At 34.2% G+C, this 27,684-nt stretch overlaps 1 protein-coding gene across 1 annotated transcript in view; it reads left to right on the top strand.

Moving 5' to 3' along the window:
- The first annotated feature begins 1,164 nt into the window (after positions 1 to 1,164).
- The window catches only part of LOC118184774 (uncharacterized), a 290,183-nt gene continuing 263,663 nt past the window's right edge, over positions 1,165 to 27,684 (top strand). The window contains exons 1-2 of the mRNA XM_085807619.1: positions 1,165 to 1,737; positions 6,308 to 6,431. Coding sequence (XP_085663745.1) covers positions 6,343 to 6,431 — 89 coding nt within the window. The 5' untranslated portion in view covers positions 1,165 to 1,737; positions 6,308 to 6,342. The remainder of the gene's footprint in view (positions 1,738 to 6,307; positions 6,432 to 27,684) is intronic.

Genomic DNA, 27,684 nt, shown 5'->3' with positions numbered 1-27,684 from the left:
CTTGCTTATTCTTGTCCAGGCTTTCTTATCTTATCTAATCATTATTTTCTATCTTGTTCATTTGCGGTTTTGCAGCTGAATATGGTGGTTCGGTAAAACCATCGAAACTAGTCCTGTGAAAATTTTGTAAATATAACGCTGATTTTTGTTGTTTGACTTCTGAATTAGTATCCTCTACTTTGTAGTGCAATTCTAGCATTTCTCTTTTAACATCCTCAATTGGAGTTCTGTAAGTTAATCCTCTCACTACAACTTTTAAGTTGCGCTCTTCTGGCAGTTTAAATGAGTGATGTTCAACTCCTAGATCATTTAAAATTTTTACCATACCCCTGTAATCATCGGGGGATTCTGCAATAACTTTAATTCCATCTGGAATTTGCCGACCAAAAAATTTAAATTTATTTGTGAAAAACTTTACTAATTTCTTCCCAGTTCAAATCAGTCTCGCTGAGAGTAATGGGTGGGATTTTAGTACGGGACGTTTTATATAGCACTTCTTCAGAATCCATGCAATCGGCTTGTCACGTGACCAAACAAGTGACGTTATTACGTAGCACGCCGATCAGCCAATAGTGATTCAGCATTTTCTCAGCAGGAGGTACAGCGAGTACGTTTTAGGAACATGCGCGTGTCGTTAATCGGCTTTATTACAAATTTTACCAACGCCTTAGGGCAAGCACTCAACTTCGTGGGCAGAGCAGTAGAGGCTGCTACATGCCACCTAGACCATGCCATAATTCCAGTTCCAGTTTCCATGACGTAAAAAAAAAAAAAAAAAAACGGGCCGGCTCCACAGACGCTGATGCGTCAGTTCAGGGAGGCAAAATTTTTAGAATTTAGAGAAGCACCCAGCAGCAAAGTTTAGGAATGCTTAAATTGTTTGAATTTAGGAGAGGCACTGGGAAGCAGAATTTAGGGAGCCGTAAAATGTTTAGAATCAGGGCGGGCGCTAGAGCTGGTGGAACTGGTGGACAAGCACCAGGAGGCAGAATTAAGAGGAGACGAAATTTTTAGAATTTACAGAAGCATCGAGTAAGAAAAAAATTAGGATGGCAAAATTTTAGAATTTTGGGAAGGCATTGATCGGCATGCAGAATTTTTAGAATTTGTCCTCTGTTTATGGGTTTTCCCTATAGATGGCAGCACAATTTTTCAAAAGGGAAAAACTATATCAGCGCCACACCTTTTCAATACCTTGGTATCGTTGTACAGTTCGAATATGATTGTAGTGTTAAGACGTGAGATTTCGCGAAAGTGAGGTTTCTAGTAAAATTGGTGTGTTTAAGAGCAGCATTAGAATTGTGCAGAATAATTCTAGTAAAATGATAAAATTGAGGTTCATTGACTGAGGCCGTATTTTCATTTGCTTTCGGAAAACGTTTGTTGATCAGCAGTTTATTGACATTTCCTGATCTAAATTTCAGAAGTTCATGATTACCAGAGAACTTTTTCCCTCATTTTCCTTCTCTTCGTGTTTCAAGTTTCATCTACCGATGAGTTACTTTTCTTTTTATTAGTTTCATTATTTGAGAAAACTAAGATCAAATTTAGCCGTTAGATTTTCTGTGTCTGAACGTATAAGCATTATGTGCATTTACATCGTAAACAGGTTTAAGTGATGTAGATAGTTTGGCATTTTGATGTTTATTGTTAATACAAATTTACGAATATTCATTTTGAACAATTTATGATCATCTGGTTACGATTTCCTGAAGCTCAGTTGTCAAGAATTTTATAGTAAGTATGATATTTAATCTACTAAGTAAAAATTACATTGGGGAAGTTGTTTAATTATTTAAATATTTCATTTATCTGAAATCTAAGGAGTAATTGTCACATTGGAATAGTAGTTTTAGTAATTGGCCAATTTTATGATGAAGTGTTTTTGCATTGCTAAAAAAATATTGTTGTTTAGAATATTTGTTGTAAAATATAGTTCTGAAGCTGAGTTGTTGGGTTATATACAAGCAGAGATTTTGCTACGTTAAAAAGAAAACTGGTGTTTTTAATGATTTGATACAGAATGCAATTCCTTCCTGAAGCTTGTTAGGTTATAGCTATAACCTAGTAGCTGAGCTATTAAGTATATTTACTTTTCTTTGTTAATGTATGTCCAGTAATCATATTTAAAAAACAAAAACCTTCATTTAACATTATTGGGATTCAAGATCTAAATTGTAGTTTATGTTTTAAAAGTGAAACGTAAAAACATGATGAATGATTTTTCAGTATTAAGAAATGATTGTTACGTATAGTATTTGATACAGCCTTCTGTCTGTAATTTTGCTTTTTAATTATATATAAATAAGAATCTTAAAAGATTTTGAAGGAAGCTTTTATGAACCTTTTCTTAAAACAAGCTGTAAATTATAATGTGTGTTTTGAAAGAGAAATACAAAAATTCTGTATTAGGAACATACTGTATATTGTTCAAGCATGTATTAAGTATGGTTTGCATAAAGCTGTTTCATTGTAGTTGCCATTTAAAGAAATTTAAAAATAACTTTAAAGGGTAAAGAAATCATGGTTAAATTTTACAAATGCAGTATACTTCTTTTTATTTTGCTGAATAATAAATTTATACAAAGTACCTCGTACCTATTCCTTGCAAATGTCTAGAAGTAAATGTTAGTGTAGACATAATACTGATTGTTTCTTCCTGGGCATTGTATACACATACATGATCACTGCAGTTGCCACCTTTATATAAAAATGACATAGAGTGGAATCTTCTGTGTGATAGGTTACATATTTTAAAGAATCAGCTTGGATTCTTATCTGTATAAGAAATCTTGATAGGTTTGTTAAACTTTTATTGTAATCTGAATTATTTTGTTAATAAAAATATGAAGGTGTGTGAATGATTAAACAAAATGTGTAACATGTATTGAGGAATTACTAGGTAACATTGAAAAAGGAGACCATTTATGAATACCTATTAGACTTATAATTATTTCACATTAGTAGTTTAACTATTTCATATTAGTAGTTTAACTGATATAAATATAAATAATTTTTTATATTTTATTAATGTTAAACTATATAACATGCAAGCTAAGTTGCATCATAAAATTCTGCACTTTTAGTAGTATATCAAAAGTCCTGAAAATTTCTTCTAAATTTTAATCTAATTCCTGTTTGTCTGCATTTGTATTATATGTGTTCTAGCTTACAGTAAATATCTGAATGTTTCTTCCTAAATATTTATCTGCTTCACATTAATATGTATTATATTTTGGTTTAGTGCTCCCTTTGGAACTACTCTGATATGCGCCCTCAAGTCGCCAAATTTCTCGCCAAAAATCACGCTGCCATATTACTATCTAAATTTTTTGTCTACATTTTGAACTTTTAGCCTAAAATGTCTCCAAAAACGCGGTTTTCGCACATGCAAAAACTACATTTTGAACACACAATTTAGCTAAAAATCCGAAACAAAAACAAAAAATTTAGATAGCAAAAACGTAAAGTTTCTAACCAAAAATATTTGACAAGAATCCATGTACACAGCGACATGTTTTAACTTTAAAAAACATCTGCAAATTGCACAATGTAGGCAACGAACAAATCTACAAATTACGCACACCTCGCTTTAATATATTAACATAACAACAATAAATTTCAAAGAATACCATGTACATAGCATCCTGTTTGAACTTAAAAAAAATTCTACGAATTGCACAATTTAGGCAAGGAAGGAATCTACGATCTACGCACTCCTCGCTTTAATAAGATAACATAACAACAATAAATTTCAAATAATACCATGTACACAGCGTTCTGTTTCAAATTAAAAAAACATCTACGAATTGTAGTCTAGATACTAAACAACAAAATAAACTAAAATAAATTTCAAACAATTTAAAAAAACAACAATAACGACAGAAATTCATACTAAAGAACCAATGAACATAACATTCTACAAAATAAGAACAAGGATAAAATAAAATGCACTTACCATGAATTAATGCGTTTTCAAATAGCAGAAATATAAATTTCATACCGCCTTTAACATGCCGCGACGTAATCACTATCGTATTTACATGACAGTCAGACACACTATCCAGAAAATTTATACTATAGTTCACAAATAAATAAAATCACAAACCCCTACTTCTATCATGCACTGCCATTAAAAATAATCTCCCAGACCCTCTTTCCACACTTCCAAATACCCACTACCCCTCAACAGGATAGCCACAATCATATTTCCTTTTGCCGAACTTCAATTCAACAACTACCATTTTATCTTTCCCTCCCATCTTCTCAGACACAGAGGCGAACCAACGAGCTCCAGCGAAAGATTTTTCAACGTCAGCAGGGCTGGCATAGAACACGCAATCGAGCCAAAAACCAGCGCAGAACACATATCGCCACATTTGGTGAAATTAGGGCGTATATTAGAGTTGTACCCTCCCTTTTATTTTTTACCTGTTGCAAGTGTCTTTCGCGTGCTTCTAGAATTTAATGTTAGTTTTATGAGTTAGTATCCATAGTAATTAAAATTATTTTTTGTTTGCTCTGTAATGTCTTAAAATTTTAATTCATCAAAATGTAAATATGATGATATCCAGAGAAGTAAGTTATGACTTGTAAATTCTTTAATTTTCTGTGCTAATTTCTTGAACGTAGCAATAGTAACTTATTTTGATATGATTTATTTCATTTATCAAAAGCCTATCAGAATTCTACATGTCTAACAAAATTTAAAGCTTTTCTTGAAGGTTTCATAATGTTAGCCTCTTTGATCTTAGCTTTGCTTGATAGATTGGCACTATAGTGGTTGCTTCTTTTTCATTTTATTTTATTTCTCCATATTTGAATATGGTATCTGATCATCAGTCCATTTGGTTTTTGATTTTCGAAGAAATACATAGAGCACCCTGAGATATTTCGAAAGCAAGCAGCTTTTTAATAGAATTTGAATATGTTATGAAAATTCTGAGTAATTTTCTGTAAAATTCTCGGAACTACTCTATGTGCCCTCAAGTCGCCAATTTTCTCACCAAACATTTTTGGCGAGAAACTCCATAGTGCCATATTACAATCTAAATTTTTTGTCTACATTTCGAACTTTAAGCCTAAAATGAATTTTGAACACACAATTTAAGCTAAAAATCTAAAACAAAAGCAAAAAAATAAAGTTTTTAACCAAAAATACTTGACAAGAATCCATGTACACAGTAATATATTTTAATTTAAAACATACAAATTGCATAATCTAGGCAACCAATGAATCTACGAACTACCCACACCTCGCTTTAATAAATTAACATAACAACAATAAATTTCAAAGAATACCATGTACACAGCATTCTGTTTCAACTTTAAAAAACATCTATGAATTGCACAATCTAGGCAGCAAAAGAATCTACGAACTATGCACACCTCGCTTTAATAAATTAACAAAAGTAAATTTCAAAGAATACCATGTACAGAGTGTTCTGTTTCAACTTTAAAAAATATCTACGAATTGCACAATCTAGGCAGCGAAAGAATCTACGAACTACACACACCTCCCTCTAATAAATTAACATAACAACAATAAGTTTCAAAGAATAGCATGTACAGAGCATTCTGTTTCAACTTTGAAAAATACCTATGAATTGCACAATCTAGGCACTATGCACTAATCAACAAAATAAATTTCAAACAATTCAAAAAAACAACAATAACGACAGAAATTCATACTAGAAAAAACAATGAAGATAGCATTCTACAAAATAAGAACAAGAATAAAATAAAATGCACTTACGATGAATGAATGCTTTTTCGAACAGCAGAAATACTAACTTCATGCTGCCACGTAATCACTATCGTATTTATATGACAGCCAGACACACTATCCAGAAAATTCATACTATGGTTCACAAATAAATGTTCAAAACTTTCTTTTCCTAAATCCTTGTAAGATTTCCAGCCATTAAAAAAAAAATAGATGCACAACGGCTCAATCCACTCTTTAATACACTGCATCAGCGATTCCTTACTTCTATCATGCACAGCCACTAAAAATAATCTCCCAGACCCTCTTGCAACCATGTCTCATTGCAACATAGGCCATTTCAAAACATGCACGGCACGAACCAACGAGCAATTAAAACACTCCAGCAAAAGAGTATTCAACGTCAAAAGGGTTGCCATACAACATGCAATCACGCCAAAAACCAGTGCAGAACACATATTGCCACATTTGGTGATCTTAGGGAGTAGAGCCAAATTCTTGTTATTTACTTTTGAAAATAAAAGGCTGTAATAATTCTTTTTGAGACATTTTTATCAGATGTATTTCTTTTTATTGACATAGGTGCTTTGAAGCCAGCTGAAGTAGTCATCTTGGTGATGGCTGGGAAGAGTAATCAAGCTGTACCAAGTACTTCTGCTTCTACACCAGGAGGCACACCTGGGCCTTCAACGTCTAAAGCAGTAAAGTATGTATTTTAGATGTATGCTACTCCATATTATATTTTGCTGTACTGAATTAATTTTTCTAAGCAGTTTATTCTATGCATATATTAAATTAAGTGTTAGATGTATAGTTTTACAAGTGTCTGATCATTATCATTATAAGGGTACAGCCCCGATCCTCCTAGCCTGCACAAGCTGGCTGTTTGATCAAAAAATGGGACTGGCTAGAAGAAAACAAACATAAGGAAAAACATACAAGTTCAAAATCTGAGTCTCAGTGCCGAATTCCAATTCCATCTTATGTTTATAATCTTCATTATCTTTTAAAATCGTAATTAAAATCTCTTGCACTCCGGGTAAGCGCACATTCATCAGCGAAGTGCCCGAGTCCCCAAACCTATCACATATTAAGCATTTATCATTATTCTGTAGATGGAACTGATTAAAATAAGCTGGGAAATGCCCATGATTAGTCAGTACTTGATTTATATCAACATTCTTTATAATATTCATCTTCTTGTTTAACTTTATATTGATTCATTAACTCTTTATTCTTATTAGACGACTCCCAGCAAAAATTCCATTCTGTATAAATCCAGTTTTCCATTTCAGCAATGGTCTTTTTTCTTGAATCTTGGATATCAGAATTATCGGTTTCATCCCCAAGTGCTGCCATTTTAGCATCGGGTCCACCCTTTCATTTCCGACAATTCCACTGCATGCTTTCACCCAGTGTAATTTGACAATATGTTTTCTTTCAGCCTTTGTAAACAAATCTTTGATTTCATTAATCATTTGATTTTTATGATCTGGTTAGGCAAGTGCCTGAAGTGCAGATAGGGTATCAGTATAAATATTTATAAAACATCGAACTGTTAATTTTTTATTAATCCAATTCAAAGCCTGTGTCAATGCTTATAGTTCTGCTTGATAAACCGAATTCATTGGTTTAAGTTTCATTCTTACGTTGTCTATCTCCACTCCATGAAAATAAGTATTATCTTTTTGGAAATATTTAGCTAGATAATTTTTAATGGGTATATTTTTTTATGAAGTACTTGAATGAGGATAATTGTTAGCAGTTTTATTAGTTTTTGTGGGTTAAACCTTTTAGTTTTTTTTCCCCTGTAGGGTGTCTGTTTTACCTTGAAGACATTTATTCCAGCAGTATGTGAATTAACAAAAAATTAAAAAAAAAGAAGCGTGAAAGCACATCAGTGTTTAAATTTATTGATATTCTGCTGCTGGGATTTATTTAGGTGCTGCATGTCATCATTCACCCTGTAACGTAAAATAGCGTAGGTTCTAAAGTGCTAAATGTATATGTAGTAGATAGTGAAATTAACCTTTATTAAATATAAGGGTCATTTCCAAAAACAGAGTACTTTTAGATGTCAATTTTATTTTATTTTTTATCTTTTAAATATTTTTTATATCTTAAAAATAATTCCCATATGATTCTTAATACATTCCAGTGTATGGTCGAGATTGCTGACAAATATTTTTCAAGGAAAAATTATTTGTTTTCACTGCCCACAGATTTGACGTATCTGGACATGGAGTTGACATACAACAGATTATGTTGGAATTTAGGATTGAAATATGAAATTAAGCATTTTTTAACATCACCTTCAGCTTCAGTGTAACCAAATGTGTTAACTAAAATTCACATTGTAGAGTTTAATAAAGAAATAATATAGTACAACTTTAACACAGAATAGATATTTAATTAGAAAATAAACACTTGAAAAAAAAATCTTTTTAAAACAGTTTACTCCAAATTAAGGAAAAATTTAAAATCCAAGTCTAAAGAAATATGTATGTCGGCGGATAAGCACAGGGTCATTTAACACTTATTTCATATCTCTAGAGTAAACCCAAGATAAGTCTCTCTGAGATGGAAATGAAAAGGTATTGTCTGCATTTTTAGATATTAAGTCGCCATGATACATTTTGCTTCCACTCTGCTGACCAGTGCTTGGGCTCCGGCGCTTCTCAATTTTTAAGATAAATTACAATTTTAGCCGGAGCGCACCGGAGCCCTAAATAAGAGGAGCTCTGGTACTTCTCTTTTTAAAACTGAACCACAATTTAAAGGAAAAAAATTTAGAATTCCTAACGTTTTAGTTTAACAATAAGCAGACCTTGCAATACTCTATTTCCCTAGAAATACGAACTTATGAGAACAGGAGACGTTCAAGTAAAGTCCCCTCACTCACATGAGGAAACCTTTCCCTTTAAGAAAAGCAATAAATTTGGGGGAAGGAATGTCTAAATTTCTCGTCATGCCATTGTATCTAGTGTATTGTAACCAATGCTTACAGTTAGTTATCCTCCCAGGAAAGAAAATTTGTGTTCTTAAATGTGCGTTTAGTGACAGCGAGTAGAATAAGAGTGAAATACTGAGATAAACTGCTCAAGCACGTCCTATACACCGACTTCCCACAGTATCCACTAATGGGGGGGACTGTGACACTCATCTGCTTGATGGCTATAATTATATCAACAGAGAGCCGCGGTCAAAGAAAACGTTCTCTCTCACCAAGATTCCCCTCATTTTTTGTTTCCACCCACTCGTACCCTCATTCTGTTTCCGCCCTGGGATTTTCATCAGCTATACTTTAAGTTTATTTAATTTTTGTGATGATAAAAAGAACTTCCCCCCTACGATCAGAACTTAAATTGGGCCGGAACCCAACGGATCTCTGCTCCGGTGGGTTCCGGCCCACCGGAGCAGAGATCTCCTATCTCTGCTTCCGGTTCTAGTTTTTGTAATAAATCATAATTCTTGCTGGAACGCACCGAAGCCCTGAATAAGAAGGCTACGGCACTTCTTTTATGTAATTGAATAACAATTTCAGTAGAAATTTTATTTTAACAATAAAATTATATTAAAAATCGCGTGTTAAATTTCAATAGATCTCTTTACATTTTATTTAATTTTAATTAGTTAATTACTTCAATCTTTAATTATTTCAGTAAATAATAATTAATTATCTAATAATTATCAATTAAATTATAATTAATGATATAATAATTATTGATTAAATAACAATTAATAAACATTAATTAAGTAGCTATTAATTAATCTGATAATAATTAACTATTTAATTTTAAATTTATTAACGAGTTTAATAGTCATTTTATTTATTTATTTACTCTTGTTCCTCTCTGCTAACGGTCTTCCATAGGGCTCCGGCACTTCTAATCTTAGAAATTAAGCCCTGCTGCTGACTGTCATCTTATTCTAAAATTGTCCCTACAAAGTGACGAGTTTTTTACGGGCCCGTGAATTCTGCAACCACATATGTATTTATTAAGCTATCTTCTGTCAAAGGTAATTTCATTGTACTACATTCATCCAATTTCGGAATTTCGCTAGGAATTTCATCATCTGTGTCAGAGTAGACATCACTGACTTTCAGTCTTTCAAAAGAGGATTTAGGCTGGACATCCAGGATGATCAGGAGATACCAATTGGACTCCTTTATCATATTTGTGTGAACAAATATCAGTTAGCATACGTACACTAAAAACAGCTTAATCTTCTGAAACACGAAACATTAGGTTCTGCTATAGCCCACAAAACTTGGTGCACATTCATTGAACCTATAAAATTTTCTACTTCTTCTTTTAGACTTTCATGAAGTATACTGAATTCATATTCTTTTATGGGTATTATTTCAGTATTTTTAATATTTTTCTATAATTCAGAGACAAGTTAACTGAAGCATAAAATGTCTTTCTCCCTGGAGCAGTATGCTTCAAAATCCCCCTGCCCGAGAGCTTATCTGGTGCACCTTTTCCATGTCCTGTTTCACTGTAATTCCAGGTTATTTCCTTCACAGATGAGAGGACAGATGGAAAGTGTGTGGCGGATTAAATGAAACGTCTTTCGGTTGCGATATCGTGTACTTAATCCATCGCTGAAAAAATGAATAGTGTTTAAGCTAGGAACCATGGTTTTCATATTTTTAAGTACTGGACTCAAGTGGGTACAGATAGCAACAGGATCGTGTTTCAGATTTTCTGGTAATGTACAGAATGATATGGTAAGTATTGCAGTAGACAATTCATTTCTGTAGTAAGGGCCCACCAGCGGCCGAGCAGTAAAATCACTGAACATTGGTAGTTCGGTCTGAGGTTCGAATACCACGAACGGGCTGGCTGCATGGGCATTTTCGTGGTTTTCCCTATGTGTAACGTGTATACGAGCCAGTTTCCCTTAGAAAGTCCTCCACGAAGGCTCCCTCTCCTTAGGCAGATAGCCCTAGTGTGCTTTGCCGTATTCTCAATACACCAGCACCATTTCTGCAGTTCTGCAGCAGAACAGTTAATCTGATCCTTTGCATGCTTTTTAACTGTTTTAGGAATTCCTTTGGCTACAATATCAACTTTTTTCAAAACCTATTTCTCATTTGACTATATGTCTTCTGAATATAATAAGAACTTAATCTTGTTGTTTTTACATTCATAGCAGTTCCTCTCTAAACATTTCTTAATATTGTCTCTAGTATCACAGCACAAACTTTTATAAAGTTCATCTGAGGTTCTCTCAAAAATAATCTTCAGTTGCTTTAATGCACTCGCTATGAGTTTCATGTTCTCATGAAGGCTACATAAACATGGGTCTTGCTTATCTACTTTTTTCTGGACACACCAGAATGTCTGAAGTGTGCAAAATGTACTGTAATGTATAAAATATTGCATACACTTACTGGAGAAAATCTTCACTCCTTTTCTACTTATTGTGTCTTTCTTACCAGGGCAAAATGTGCTGCAAGAATCATCTTCCAAAAATCCTGAATATCTTGTTCAATCAGCTCCAACTTGGCTTGAATCATGGATTTTACTTCACCATCTCTACTTTTAAGATTTTTTGATTTGAGTATTTTTTAAAATTCATTCATGCTCTTATACTTTTTAATAATTTTTCCAGCTACCTAACAGAGTAAAGATTTTCTAGATTCTTTATTTCATGCTTTCTGAAAATTATTAGTCATTTGGGAAATCATTACTTTGTGGCCTTGGCTACTAATGTTCAAAACTAAATTATGGTTAGGAACAGCATGAATTGTAAACAAATAGCTAAGTTTATTGCTTTTTATTTTCCAGCTATCAAAATGCGATGCTACTAGAATAGCAACGTTTGGAAACCAAAACCAAGCAATCATGAATCAGAACTAGTTGTCATTCAGCATAAAGAAATTTAAATATAAATATGAACTACTTGTTGCCATTCAGCATAAAAGAAATATAAATATGAATATTAACAAAATATTAAAGTTAATTTTATAAAATAATTAAACACATGAACAAATATATGAAATAAAAAATAATTATTTCTCGTGCAATACTTGGGCCACTACACTACTCCCCCACCAGTAACTAAGTTACGTTACAAAGATGGAGAAATAGGTAGTAACTAGGATTGCAGTGTTAACCACTAATTAATAAGAATAATTTACAGTCAGTCCTTTAATCTAATAGGTAAACGTATAGTTCTGCCTGTGCGAGAATGTTTTTGATTCACATCTGAATTTGAGTCCGGTCTCTGCAAGTTACTGTAGTCAGGTTGTGTCAACTGGGAATTTTCCTCAGCTAAAATATATGCTGGTTTCAAGTGATCCAGGGATACATTAACATGTTTTCCTTTTATGCTAATAATAAAATATTTGTTCTTGCAATCAGTAAAGGAAATGGTCTTTCATAAGGAGGTTCCAAAAGTTTTTTTTACTAGATCTATTCGCTGAAACTAATGAGAACAAGTTTTTAAGTCTTTATGTACAAATATCTGTTCAGATGAATTTTTACAAATTAGTCTAGGTCCAACAACTTCCATCTGTTTCTGGAGGTTATTAGAAAAAGTCTGCGATGCTGTCTGGATACTTGGTTCGCTGAAAAACTCTCCAGGAAGTCTGAGACTCTGGCCATAAACTACTTATGCAATAGAGTGATTTGTGTCTTCTTGAATAGCAGTACGCAAACCCAAAAGTACTGTTGGTAATGTGTCTGTCCAAGATATGTTGTTGTGGGCTTTTAATGCTTTTTTTAATGTTCTATGAAGGCGCTCAACTCTGCCATTACACGAGAGGTGGTAGACAGTAGTGTGTTGTAAATTGATGCCACAGATTTTGGACAAAGCTCCTAATGTATCACTTTTAAATTGGGATCCACGATCACTAATGAGTTTACTTGGCATTCTGAAACACGCAATCCAGTTGCTATAAAAGGCTCTTGCGACATTCTCAGCTGAAATATTCTCTAAAGGAATTGCTGCCATCCAATTCGAAAATCTATCTATGCAAGTAAGACAATAAATATTCCCTTTAGATGGGGGAAGTGGTCCTATGAGATCGATATGGATGAGAGAAATCTTCCTGGTGGTACTTCAAACTCGCCTAATTTTGTTTTGGTATGCTGACTGATTTTAGCTTTTTGGCAAGGAATGCAGGTTCTTGTCCACAACTGTACATCTTTTTTTTTTTATGTTAGGCGAAATAAATTTTGATGTCATTAATTTCATAGTCGATTTTATTCCTGGATGTGATAAACCATGGCTTTGCTGAAAGACGTGTTTTCTGAAAGCCTGAGGAATATACGGCCGAATATGTTTAGTTGATGTATCACACCACAAATATTTCCCAGAAGGTAGAGAACATTGCTTGAAATTCAAGGAAGTAGTGGTTTGCAAACTCTTCAGTTCTTTGTCTTGAGTCTGTTCATCAGCTATTTTATCATAATCTATCGATGAAATTTCATTAACTCTAGATAATGTAGCAGCCACAATACTATTCTCACCTTTTACATATTTGATATCAGTCGAAAACTGGGAGATGTATTGAAGTTGGTGAGCCTTCCTTCTAGATAATACTTAAAGTGTCTAACTGAAAGATATATGCTTAATAGTTCTCTATCATAGGTGCTATATTTTTGCTGAGTATCATTTAATTTTTTAGAAAAAAATGCTATTGGTTTCCACGAGGAGTTTTCATATTGTTGCAACATTGAGCCAATCACCATATCTGAAGCATCTGTAAATAACACCAGAGGTAGTTCAGAATTAGGAAGTGCCGTGTTCACCAGGTCATTCTTGCACTTTTCAAACTGTTTTTCAGCTTCTTCAGTCCATTCGATTTTACATTTGTTCCTCTTTTTAGCTCCCTTAAGATACACATGTAACAATGCTTGAGTCTTCGCTGCACCTTTTATGTAACGATGATAACCCTTAGGTGTAATTAGGTAGCCTAGAAACTCGATTTATTGAACAGCAAATACAGATTTTGAAATATTAATTCTTAACCCAACTGTATTTAATCTTTCAAAATGTTGGAAAGTTGCAGGAGCATTTTTTAAACCGAAACTCATTACGTTAAATTCGTATAAACCGAAAGGAGTGATGATGGCCGTTTAACATTTGTCTTCTTCTGCAATGGGAATTTGAAAATAAGCTTTGAATAAATCAATTTTATAAAAAATATTTGTACCTCTTAAAATATGATGAAAATCTTCAATGCGAGGAATTGGGTATCGATCAGGTATCGTCTGCGCATTCAATCGTGGGTAGTCCCCGCAAGGACGATATGAACCATCTTTTTTCGTAACAAGGTGCAACAGGCTTGACCACTGGGAGTTTGATGGACGAATTATTCCATTGTCAAGCATAAATTTGAATTCCTGTTTAGCTATAGCTAAGCGTTTTGGATTGAGCTGTCATGCTTTTGAATAAACGGGTTGACCATCAGTCGTAATAATATGTGTAACACCATGTTTAATTTGTGTAGGAAAAAGGTTAGGTTTAGAAATTTCGGTATATTTCGACAGTAAATCGAAAATTTTTATGAATTTATTCAGCTTCTAAAATACCTTTTGTGACATCAATATATGTAACTATGAATGGAAACTGAAAATCACGTCGTAATCCCAAATCAAGAGTTAGCATTTTTATGCCATAAGTGGAAATATCTGTGCCATTAACTGCATACAGTTTGTATTCAGTTTTACATTTATTCTGTGAAGTAGCAGGAATTATGCTTACGTCAGCTCCACTATCAATAAGAAAGTGCAAATTTGATCTTCGGTCACGAATGAGTAAACGAAATTTGTGACAATGCTTCATAATTTCTGCAGAAGCATTTGTCTCTGAACCTACTGCAGATTCAAGTTTTCCTGGTTTTTGGAATTGTTGTTTACTCAAGGACATAGAGGCGGCATTTCTCTGGAATACATTTTGCTCCAAATCGAAAGTGATAGAAACAAAATTTGCCGGTAGGGTCATATCGTTTACGAGATCGGGAACGTGAATTACGTAATTCCGAGTCCCTGCGTCTTGAGCGAATGGTTATTTGATCAATTTTTTGTTCGAGAGGTAATTCTTTGAAACAAATCATTTACGGGAACGGAAGTGGCATTAGCACTAAATACTTCTGGTTTCCGATTTATATCACTAATTTTATCTGCCATAGTTGCTAACTTGGTTACCTCTTCATCACTAATTAATATATTTTTTATTGAATCAGGTAGCTTCTCTAGCCATAATGTTTTGATTAGATTTTCAGACACATCTGTAGTAGCAACTGATCTCAACTTCTGCAAGAATTGGCTTGGTTTCATGTCTCCAAGCTCGATACCAGTAATCAAGCGTTTAATCTGTACATTTTCACTCTCTTTGAATAAATGTAATAACCTAATCTTAGCATCCAAATATTTTGTGGCACTATTGTTCGTTACAATGTCCCAAATATTTTCGATGAATTTAGGTTCAAGCTGTGAAACTAAGTAATTAAATTTCGTTTCTTCTGAAACGATATTACTAATTTTGAACTGAGCTTCAACTTGGAAAAACCATATTTACAGTTTATCAGTCCAAAAAGGAGGAATTTTTACACTCACCTTATGAAGCTCTGGTGACTGCATCGTATCTTTCGTAGCAGTTTCAGAAGAGTCATCTGTTGACATTTTGAAAATTAATCAGGGTCACCACGATGTGGCCTTGGCTACTAATGTTCAAAACTAAATTATGATTAGGAACAGCATGAATTACAAACAAATAGCTAAGTTTATTGCTTTTTATTTTCCAGCTATCAAAATGCAACCCTACTAGAATAGCAACGTTTGGAAACCAAAACCAAGCAATCATGAATAACTAGTTGCCATCCAGCATAAAGAAATTTAAATATAAATATGAACTACTTGTTGCCATTCAGCATAAAAGAAATATAAATATGAATATTAACAAAATATTAAAGTTAATTTTATAAAATAATGAAACGCATGAACAAATATATTAAAGAAAAAATAATTATTTCTCATGCAATACTTGGGCCACTACAACTTCATTAAAAACTAATCTCCTTTTTATAGGAGAAGATACCTTCACACCTGTTTGCAGTTTCTTGACTTTAGGATTCGGTGTATCATCTTTCCTTCTGTTTTTCTTTTCCTTATAATATCTACTTTTATATTTGCTACATTTTGCTTTGTATGTTTTTAGTTCTAACTGTAAATAACTGACCTGCTGTTTTTTACTTTTTTCGTATCACTTTCTTTTCTAGATTTTCCTGAAGAGTAACTGTTTCTAGATTTTTCAGAACTTGCACACTGTGACTGTGGGCATGATAAATTGTCTTGATGTTCTGTAGGTTCATTTAGGGCTACAGGTAATACAGGACAAGAAGGAGGGCTGTGCACACTTAATATCAGTGACTTGTCTTTTTTTTTTTTTTTTGGCTGCACAGTATTTCTTTGAACATACTTTCTAACTTTTTCGCTTGGCTCTTTGCTCTCAGACTGATATCATTTCATGAATAGATTTTATTTTGCCTCCTTCTTGTTCGAACATGGTACCGTTCACGTTCTTTTCTTTTTGGTTCTTCATATAATTTGGGGTCACTTTTAATATGATCCCGTCTTTTTCTCTCACCTTTCTGTTTCTGCCTTGCTAAATATTACTTTTCACATTCTTTCTTGGTTAGCTATATCAAAAATTAAAAAAAAGTTTTTAACTATCATATTTGTGTAATGTAACTCTTTAATTTTTGATAAACTTTTCATAGCATTACCAACTATCTACTAGCTATGTAACTTTAAAATCAAATAGGCCTACTGCTAGCTATATACATCTCTAGTCATTATAACTGATTTTTTTTTTTTTAATTGGTTGAAACATGGTTCGTTGTTGCCATTTTTAGGTGTATCTCTATGTTTAGCACCTAGAAAAAATTTTTGTTGTTAATTTATTTACGGTAGAATCACATCAATGAAATGGAAATCTGTTTTGTTTGCTTAAATATTTTATAATGGTATCAGACAAAAAAATTGCAATATAACTTAATTTATATGTAAAACCTAGGAACTGGGTGCCAGTAAATGTACACTTGACATAATATATTTATTACTGTAAAAGAAATTTTAACTTCATAGTTAGGCCTAGCAACTTTATGGGCACATCATCAACTCCATGGGCAAAGCTGTCCACACGATGCTTATGGAGATGATGAAATTACATTTTTAGGGTAAGCACAGTTTTAATGATATAAAATGGTGTTAAAGCTTTTGATGTCTTTTCACATAGACTCCAACTACTACGGATTCTCCGTAGTTTCTACGGAAATTCATGAAAAACTACGAGCTACGAAAAGTATGGAAAAAACTACGGATTTTACAGAAACAAGAGCAGGAGAACCAGTACGCAAAACGGAACCAACTAATTCATCCGATGATTGGCTGAATACTCGTGTTATCATATATCACGTGTTGAGTGCGTTCCTAGTTTTGAAGAATTAGCCAATCGTAGATCAGTAACTCCAACCGTTAACGACTTATCAATAGTTCCACCCAATTGTCTGTCTCCCAGGTTCCTCGCTGATGCGTGTTTAGGCTGCATTCGGCTGCATTGTGTAGTTTACGGCGAGAGCTTAGCGTGTGTCTTGTGAACTGTGAATCAGGTGAAAGATTTTTAATCATAATGCTGCCTCGAACGAGGAAGCCAAAATTATCAAAGCAGAAGTTTAAAGATTCATATTCTTCAGAATTTCCATGTATTAAAGCGTCCGAAATTTCTGTGAATCACGCACACTGCAGTGTATGCAACAAAGACTTCTCAGTTGCTCATGGCGGAAAAGATGACTGTAAACGGCATGTGTTTTCTCAAAAGCATATAGAACTTGGCACCGTAAAATCTAAAGAAATAACAAATTTCTTAATAAAAGATGATGAAACAGATCCTATAAAAGCCGAATGCTATTTTGTTCATTTTTTAATTGAACATAATCTACCGCTTTCTGTTTCGGATCATTCCAAAGAGCTTTTCAAAGCAATGTTTCCGGATTCTGCCATAGCAAAAAAATTTAGCTGCGGTCATACCAAAACTGCTGCTATTGTGAAAACGCTTGCAGAAAATACTGTTGCTGATATTATAAAATCAGTGTGCAGTACATCATTTTCTCTAAGTACTGATGGAAGTAATGATAACAATGATAACAAACTGTACCCATTGGTTATAACATACTACAGTAAAGAAAAGGGAGTGATAATTACTTCATTGATTTCTATTTTAGAATGCACGAATAATACAGGAGAAGGTATTTTTAATTGTATAAATGAAAACTTTAAAAACAAAGGTTTAGAATGGAAAAATTGCTTATCATTTTCTTCAGATAATGCTAGTAATATGATTGGAAAGTTTAAAGGTGTAGCATCATTTCTCAAAATGCATCAACCAAGTATAATCACCCGAGGTTGTCCGTGCCACCTCTTGCATATAGCTGCAAAAAAAGCTACTGAAAAATTAATTGGCTCAGAAATTGAAATGTTGATAATAGATATATATTTTTACTTGGAGAAAAGTTCGAAACGGAAGCATAGCTTCAAAGTTGCTCAACAAATTTTGGGACAGAATGCAAAATCTCATAAAATTTTGAAATATTGCAGTACGAGATGGTTGTCTCTTTTAGAATCTATAACAAGGATTTTGGAACAGTGGGATGCTGTGATAAATTTTTTTGGAGATAAACCAGATAACAGTGAGAATGAAGGAAAGAGATTGCAAAACATTAAAAAAATTTTACAGTCACCGACCACCAAATTGTACTTGTTATTTTTGAAAAATACTTTGCCTTTGTTTATAACAGTAAATATTAATTTGCAACAACAAGCTCCTTATATACATAAATTGAGAAGAGAACTTTTTGAACTTTTAATGAATTTATTTGTTAGATTCGTAAAACCATCAGTAATTTCTAAAGAAAATGAAGATGTTACTCTAACGTCTATTCCATTTCAGAAGTATAGTAAACAAAAAGAAAATGAAAATTTAGTGATTGGTGCGGAAACAAGACTATATTTAAAAAATGCCAAGTTGAATGAAAGTCAAGTGAAATCATTTTTCAATTCTGTGCGAGCTTTTTTTGTAACTGCATGTTCATATATAATTGATAAATTTCCACTGAGTGATCCATTTCTAAAACATGCTGAAGTTGCTGACATCAACTTGAGAACTGAAGTCTCATTTTCATCTGTTCTTTACTTGATGAATACTTTTCCATCCATTATTGATGAAAAATGTCTTAATCAAGTAGAAATTGAATTTTCCATGTATCAAGTAGATGATTTGAAAGAAATTGTAGATTTGCGTATTGATATAGCATGGGGAGAAATTGCCAAATTAAAAAATATGAATGGGTGTATTAAATACAAAGTATTGCCTTCTGTAATGCTTGCTGTCTTAATAATACCTCATTCAAATGCAGCTTGCGAAAGAATTTTTTCTATTGTTAAAAAAAATAAGACGGAATTTCGACCAAATTTAGGTCTTAAAACTCTTGAAGCAGTTTTGATTGAAAAAATAAATATGCAGGCAAATGAAGAACTGTGTTATAAAAAAACATTCTCAAAATCAGAACTTAAGCTTGCTAAGCATGCTACATATAAATCTTTGCATTCATAAATTATGCGTATTTTGTTTAATACTTATATGTATCATTCTTGGTTATTTAAATTTTATTTCCCTGTAGAAATCATATCCAGAATAAAGATATGATTTATAGCTTCTGATTTTTTCTATGATTAGTAGTGATTTGAAGTACTTTTTATTAGTGAATGCTTGAGGAGTTAAAAGAAAATTTCTAATTAAATGTGCATATAATTTACAAGGTATATTTTTAATTATTCAGTTTTATATGTATATGGATTTTAAATGTAATAAAATTGATTACAATTAATTATTAATTTAAAATTAATGAATGGTTAATTACAACATACGCTACGCGCACATTTTCAAAGTTGTAAAAATGTCGTTCGCGCGTTGACTACTGACAAGGTTTGCTGAAGGTTAGAGTCTATGCATGTACATCTAACATGATTTAAAAAAAAAAAAAAAAAAAAAAAAAAAAAAAAAAACATGCAACAGTTCACATTTTATAAGCTTTATAGAAGTCTTGGAGTTGAGAGCCAGTAAACAAACACACTCACCTAGAATTGAAACTTTCTTTTTTTTCCTGTGTACAAACAAATCTTTAGTCATATATGTATTCAATGGATATGCACACAAAACAGCTGCCTCTCTTCAGCACCACTAGTAAGAAATGAGCAGCGTTGCCATGTGATAAATTAAAAAAAAAAAAATCTCTCTGTCCATGAAGATGTTGCTTGAACCTGATTGCAAATTTTAGATGTACAAAACTTTCTAAATTTACCATATTTATTATAATTTCAATAGGTAGAAATATTTCCAATGCATATGTATTTAATTTAACTAAATTAAAAATTATATTTCATGTAGTTCTAATAATATGTCAACATGTTTAAGTAAACTGTGGGCTGGTTGCAGTCCACAGAGTTGATGTTTTTCACATATTTGGAATTTTTATCTTGCAAAAACAATATAAAATAAATTTCCAATTTTAGGGGACTAATTAGTACCCACCTAAAACCACATAATACAATTTGTTACGTGGATATTGTGTTACTAGAGCAGTTAATAGACTTGAGTTTCAAGAAAGTGCCTGAATTGGGAGAATGACTCATAAACCAGAAATTAAGATAACAGTTTGAAAGTAGGCATGCCACAGTTTACTATTACAATGGTCTAGCATTATAAATAGTAAATTTTCATATTGTGCATGTCTGCAGAAAACTTTAAAATTTCAGTATGTAACTTTGTATCTGACTTTTATTTTAAACTTATGTTTTGAATTAACTTTAAGCAGTATAAAAGAACAATGATAATTTATCGGGTAGCAGAAGGTGCAACATCAAAACACCCATGTTGGGTGAAGAAAAAGAACTGTTGTCTTTTAAATATTTATTTATTTTAATAAACTTAATAAAAAATTCTAAATTAGTAATAAATAACATAATCAAACATTACAGCCAATACTCACACAATGGCTGCTGGATGCAGCCACGATGCAGGATTGCGTCTTCTTCTGAGTCTTTTACTACATAAAAAGCTCTCACAAAAGATCCTCTCTTTCGTTTTATTCAAGCATTGTCTGAAAATACCTGGAATGGGGTAATTACTGTCCGGAAACCGCACCAAGGGATTTCTGCTACACCTTTCCTCAAAGTTCTCTGTCAATTAGTCTCTGAACAAAACAGGAAGTTCTTCTCATTAAGCACCTGTGTGTCCGAGGTGTGCATATGTCGTCACAACCCTTCTCGTCCCCGAGGGGGGGGGTCAGAACTCCAATTCCTCGTACTTTTACCACAGCAAGTTCTCAAAAATAAACATTAATTAATAAATGTTAACACTAATTTCTGTTTTTTTTCACAATGCTGGGTTAAGTACCAAGGATAAACACAACAAGAACTTATATGAGGCCAGGAAATAAACATATAAACAACATAATAATAAGAACTAAACATAATCATACACATACGATAAAGAACGTACAGTTTTTTGAAATGTGTAATATACAATATAGAATCCTAAGTCTAATATTAATTAGGGATCCTAATATTAATTAGGGATCCAGCCAGGCTGAAAAGGGAGACCTTGCAGATGTTTAATTTTCAGTTTGTGATAATCTTTCAAAAGTAAACCCACACCTGGTCCAGAGCTACTACAAAATAAATATATGCATTTAATTTGGCATTAACATCAGAAAAAAACTACTTCAGTACAAGTGGGATTTACATCATTCATGAAATAGCTATATTTATTCCCTTTTGACCCTTCAGTATCAGGCACTAACCTAGATAAATGGTGAATAGGGGATTCTTCTATTTTCCTTGGTAAATTAACACTTGGGCAATTCTCTTGTGGAATTTTTAGGCATTTGCAAACCTACCGAGTCTGGTTGGTACAAAACGTCATTTGGCATATCTACAGTTTCTTGTTCGTGCCAAACCAAAAGGGAAATTTCTAATTTGTAAACATTTTTCGGAGAGCTACTTTGATCGTCTGATGCAGCTAGGTTGAAAAGTGGTTGTAAATCTGTACTTCTCTTCTGTAGATCAGACAACTGCGTCTTGTCTATAGTAAGCAGTGTCAGGTCGTTCACCTCAGTTTCAGGCAGGGCAAAGTTGGCCTTCTTCATCCCTTTTGTCGGGGGTCATTTTTAACTGCTTTTATAGCATTATTTTTAACAAGTACATACAAAATGGATAGTAATAAGCTTACATTACACTAGTTTTTGCTCTTACAATAATGGGCTGAGCTATTTTTCTGATGTTGATTTTCAGTTGTTGTAGTACAATTTGCTTAAACTGGGTGGGGAGTTATGGGACTAAATTTTGATATTACTGCAAGAGCCAACTACACTAATCTGCTGCTCCGGTAATTGCGAATTATCAGCTCAATGTACTCCACTTTTGTAAGGCCTCTCCCAACCACATTTGCTATTGAAATTATGATGCGGAGGCACAATTCTCAAGGGAGTTGGAGAATTTCTTAGTACCTTGCTGAGCATAGCCTGATTACCTCCTCTACAGTTACCTACAGTTTTCGGCTGCTTGTTGCCGCAGGTATTCTCCACCCATTGCGGCCAGTATTCACCGCTTGGTATTTTTAAATGCAATTGATCGGTTTGTGGGCAGTTGAAGAGGTAGTGATCTGCATCACCTACCGCACCATTTTCCCACAATTCTGATACTCGTTTGCGGAATCTCTTAAGATAATGTGGGAACGGACCATGGCCAGTGTAGGATTGAGTTTGTGCTCCGCTGCATGTTTTAACTGAGCATGTAACTTTCTGAAAGAACTTGTAGGTTCTCCTCCCTGTGCTTTCCGTTTCCCATCTTTTCTGCCATTCATGTTAAAGGCTATTGAGCGCGATTGTTTTTAAATAGGACTGCGGCACACTTACTGCGTTTTCCAGTCTACTGGAGTCATTGGCTGCAGATTTCGCAAGCAAGTCCGCCACTTCATTGCCAGTAATACCCCCATGAGCTGGAACCCAGATCAGGATAGGTCTGTCATCTGGCGGAATCCTTAGAAGAATTTTTTGTATATCTTGCACCAAAGGACACCTTGTCTTATGCCCTCAGATGGACTCCAAACTTGAGGTAGAGTCGCTATGTATATTGACTTTTATGCCTAATTGATATTTTACCAACTTGATGGCTGCTTTTAATGCAAGAAGCTCCGCCTGAAAGACGGTATTTTTGTCTGCCAGTTGTCTTTCCCAAGTTTGAACCACTTCTCCTTCTTGGAGTACACAGTAGGCGCAGCCTGTTCCCTTCTCCGTCTTTGAGCCATTTGTATATATAGCAAATGCTTTCTCATTTGGCGGGGTGTATTGCAGGTGTACTGTGTGCGATAAATCTGTATTTGCTGGGTGTCCAAGTATGATCGGCTTGCGCTTCTCATAGTCTGTGTGGTAGAATGTCTTTTGCTACAGAGAGCCGTTATTTTCCTGGCGCAATGTCCTTACTAATAATGATTCTCTCTCCACTAGAAGGTCCATTGGACGGATACCTGCCAGCACTTGCAGTGCCGCAGTTGGGGATGTTCTGTAACTTTTGCGCATTATCAAAAGTTGCATTCTTTGGATGGTGAGAAGCTGCCTCCTCATATGGGTGGTAAGCTTTCTTCCCCATATGTCAGCCCCGTATAACATGATTTTTTCTGAGATTGTTCTGTACCAGCTTTTCACCATAGTGATTGGAGTGCCCCAATGAGGTCCTGATGTTCTAACCATGGAATTGCTAAGCTGATTTGTTTTCTCCTTAAGCTCTTTAATGTGAGGTACTCAAGAAAGCCTGCTGTTAATTATAATACCTAGGTATTTTAAGGTTGGTGACTTCTTTTATAGAGACTCCGTTTAGCTTGATGTTGGGAGCCATTTAGCCCGACCTGACTAAGGTCATGGAATTTGGGGGGGAGAAATTTACTAAAATATTGAGGACATTTAGTTGTTTTTGTGATTTATAATTTAAATAGATGTTAGGAATAATTGAAAAGAAAAAAGAAAGTGCAATATTAAATAATTAAAATAAATAATATAAAGAAGTAAAAAATACACATACGTATATTGACATTGTATTGAAAATTGTAATTAGAAGGTTTGAAGGGAGTATCTTGTGGCATACTGTATGTAAAATACAAAATGCGTATTATTTCCATTTTTTAATTCTGAATCGTATAGTGCAAAATTGTTCTGATACATAGACTGGTGTTGGTCAAGTCAGTGTTTTACGAGAATATAGTTTATAATATAGTTTTACGAGAATAATTGGAAAAGTCAAAACAACAAGAATCAGCGTTGTATTAGTAAATTTTCCAGGACTAGTTTCGGTAGTTTAATTATCAAACCAACTTCCAGCCCACTAGCGGTCGAGCGGTAAAGACGCTGAACACGGGTAGTTCGGTCCGAGGTTCAAATCCCGCGAACGGGCTGGCTGCATGGGCGTTTTCGTGGTTTTCCCCAAGTGTAACGTGTATACGAGCCAGTTTCCCTAAGAAAGACCTCCACGAAGGCATCCCTCCCTTTAGGCAGATAGCCCTCGTATGCTTTGCCATAATTGAATAACCCTAACCCTAACCAACTTTATGAGCTGCCAGAAGGCAAATGCTCTTGTTTGATTTCTACTATTATTATTATTCGGCCTGATGTTTTAACCTAAATTTTGACAATAGGTTTAGAAAGATTAATTTTCATCATTCCTTAATCGTATGTGCTTAGAACTTAGGGATAGTTTCAGAATGCTGGATTAATGTGAATATAAGACGTGTCTCATGTAAGAAGATCGTGCGATTTTAAATAATTTTTTTCTTTCCTTTCCTACTCTTTTTTTTTTTTATAATTTTTTTAAGGTGTTTACATGCAACAGTTTTTTATGTGCGTAAGCACGGTATGTAAGGTGTTTTGAAAGAAAGTTTAGTAGTTTATTAAAATATCTAAATATCATACATTGAGAATGACCGAATGAAACCTTCAAGCTAAATAAATACGTTTTATGTTGACGTAAATGTTTAGGCAAATGATCATGCTATAATTTCTGAATGTTAAAATGCGAATATAAGCTTGGAAATATGATTTTCAGAGTTATTTTAAGACAAAAGATGTCTTTCATACAGCCAGGATAGTAGCTCTCACGAGGAAATAAGGGCACATTATCTGAAAAATTTTTATTTCCGGGATATCGAAGGTCGGCTATTTAGGTAACACGTAAATGAAGTAAGGCTCTTAACCCGTTCAGGACCAGCGTCACGTATACGCGACGCAACGATTCCATTTCTACCAGCCCAGCGTCCCATATACGCCACGTAATGATTCTGTTCGTACCAGCCCAGCATCGCGTACACGCGACATTAAAATGGAACGATTTATTTGAATTTTTAAAAGCCGGTAAATGGAGCTAAGTGGTAATTGTTTTCACATGGGCTAATTTATACGGCATTTGACCTTCATATACTGGCATTAGTTTCTGGTTTTGGGAGGTTTATTGAAAGAAATAAACGAGAAATCACAGCTTTTTATAAGTGCACCTGTGAATTAAAGGGTAACAGGCGGTTCTGTTTATTTCGTTAGGATTTTCTGGATGCTTTCACCCGAAACATTATTTTCAAAAAGTACCACAAAAGGTATACTCTACCCCACAGGAAATCAGAAAGCATCTGACTTCTATGAGTTAATCGATAATATCTTCGGTATTATGTGTATGTGTGTATTTAATTATGGCAAAGCACACTAGGGCTATCTGCCTAAGGGGAGGGATGCCTTCGTGGAGGACTTTCTAAGGAAAACTGGCTCGTATACACATTCCACATGGGGAAAACCACGAAAACACCCATGCAGCCAGCCCGTTCGTGGGATTCGAACCTCGGACCGAACTACCAGTGTTCAGCGACTTTACCGCTCGGCCGCTGGTGGGCCTCTTCGGTATTATGAATAGTACCAAAATAGTATCAACAAGAATAACAAGTATTTAACAAACTAATTTTGTAAAGTACTTGTTAAAGTTATTCTTATTGTATCCTTTGTAACTAATTATTGATTAGATTTTGTGCTAGATTAGCATTCTAGATAAAATATAATAAGTATAAAACATCAAAGTAATTGGCATAAAAAGACCTGCTTCCTTTACTCGCACTTTTGAAAAATTAAATAACTGTTTTAGGTACTCTGAATAAAGCTATTTTGTCAAAATTAAGGTAACAATCTTATATACATTTATTTAATTGTAATATAGATATAAGTATAAATTACAAAATTATTTAAAAAATATCTATTATATTGAATCGGAAGAGAATTATAACAATGTAAAATTTACAATTAGGCAAAAGAATCAAACGTAGGTTAGCAGAAATGTTGCCATATATGTCATATATGTTTAAACCTATGTCAATGTAAAGTTGTTTTTTGAGTAAATTTAAATAGCTGCTATTATAGTTATCTTAGAAGCAGCATAAAAATTCTCTCAGTTAGCATGCAAATAAAGAAATGATTAGAAATAAACGTGCATTAAATAAAAAAACCTGCAAATAAAAATTAAAAAAACCACGGAACTTTTATGTTAAAAGAGTAGCACATTTTATCTATTATTTTAAAATTGAGTAAGCATTATTAAATTTTTTAATGGTTCAGTCTAAAATTCATAAAGCAGTAACATTACCTCTTCCAAATTATAGCTATCTTTCACACACAGCTCATTTTAAACGCTGGTTCAAAAGCGCTAATTTCCAAGCTGTGAATTATATTGGCGCGCTCAGCGTCATCATGGCTACGTCATCACTTCTCACTTTCTGCTTCAGGGGGGAAAGCTCTATGAACTAGCCCTTCTCTTCTAAGTCCTGGCTAGACACACGACACAGGCGACTGGATGACCGTGGCGTTTTACCGTGGCCAGAAGACTGCACGGCGGTGGTCTGTTTGCACGATGCCCTGTACGGTGTGTACCTCTAACGCCTGCCCATCGGAGAAGGCGTTCTCTGTGGTGCCGGGAACACCGGAATTGGAGAGACAATGAATGGGGACGAGTACTCTTTACAGATGAGAGCAGATTCAGTCTGAGTAGCGATTCTCATCGCATACTCATCTGGAGAGAGCGGGGAAGCCGCAATCATCTCTCGAACATCATTGAAAGGGACAAGTATGGAGGTGGCTGTGTTCTCGTTTGGGGAGGCATCATGCTTGGTAGTCGTACAGACCTTCACATCTTTGACGCAGGTTCAGTCAACGGGACCCGTTATTGTAACGAGATTCTTTTTCCATATGCGCGTCTTTTTAGAGGCGCTATGGGTCCGCAGTTCCTTTTCATGGACTACAATGCACCATGTCATTGCACAGTAGCTGCCGAACAGCTCTTAGAGAGTGAGGATATTGAACGTATGGATTGGCCGGCACGATCTCCGGATCTCAATCCCATCGAGCATGTATGGGGTTTTCTAGGCAGACGCTTGGCAGCTCGTACCTTACCACCAGTAACGATTCCGGAGCTTCGATTGGCGCTGCAAGACGAATGGGCAGCAATGCCTCAACAACTCATTGACACCCTCATTCTCACCATGGGCAGATGCTGTGAAACCTGCCTAGCAGTCAGGGGAGATCATATCCCCTATTAAAGACCGGATGTTTCTTGCTGGACACCCATCACAGGGATAAGCTGGAGATATAGAAGTTGATGGTTATATATTTTGCTCTGAAACGCAAATAAATTAATACTTGAGCCTAGATAAAATATTAATTATTATCTTAAGAACCCCTTCCCAATTTATCATGACTGTAGCAATTTTCAGTCAGCGTTTAAATTTTTGTAAAATGCTCATTTGTTTTTCGGTTCTTTCAATTATATTTATGAACAAAGTTAATTAAAATATCTGTAAAAAGCTTA

This window comes from Stegodyphus dumicola, chromosome X1, assembly GCF_044657685.1.
Source record: "Stegodyphus dumicola isolate Sdum_Otavi_A_Nest chromosome X1, ASM4465768v1".
Taxonomy (NCBI): Eukaryota; Metazoa; Arthropoda; class Arachnida; order Araneae; family Eresidae; genus Stegodyphus; species Stegodyphus dumicola.
Note: the sequence above shows the minus strand (reverse complement) of the source record. Positions and strands in the feature narration are given on the sequence as shown.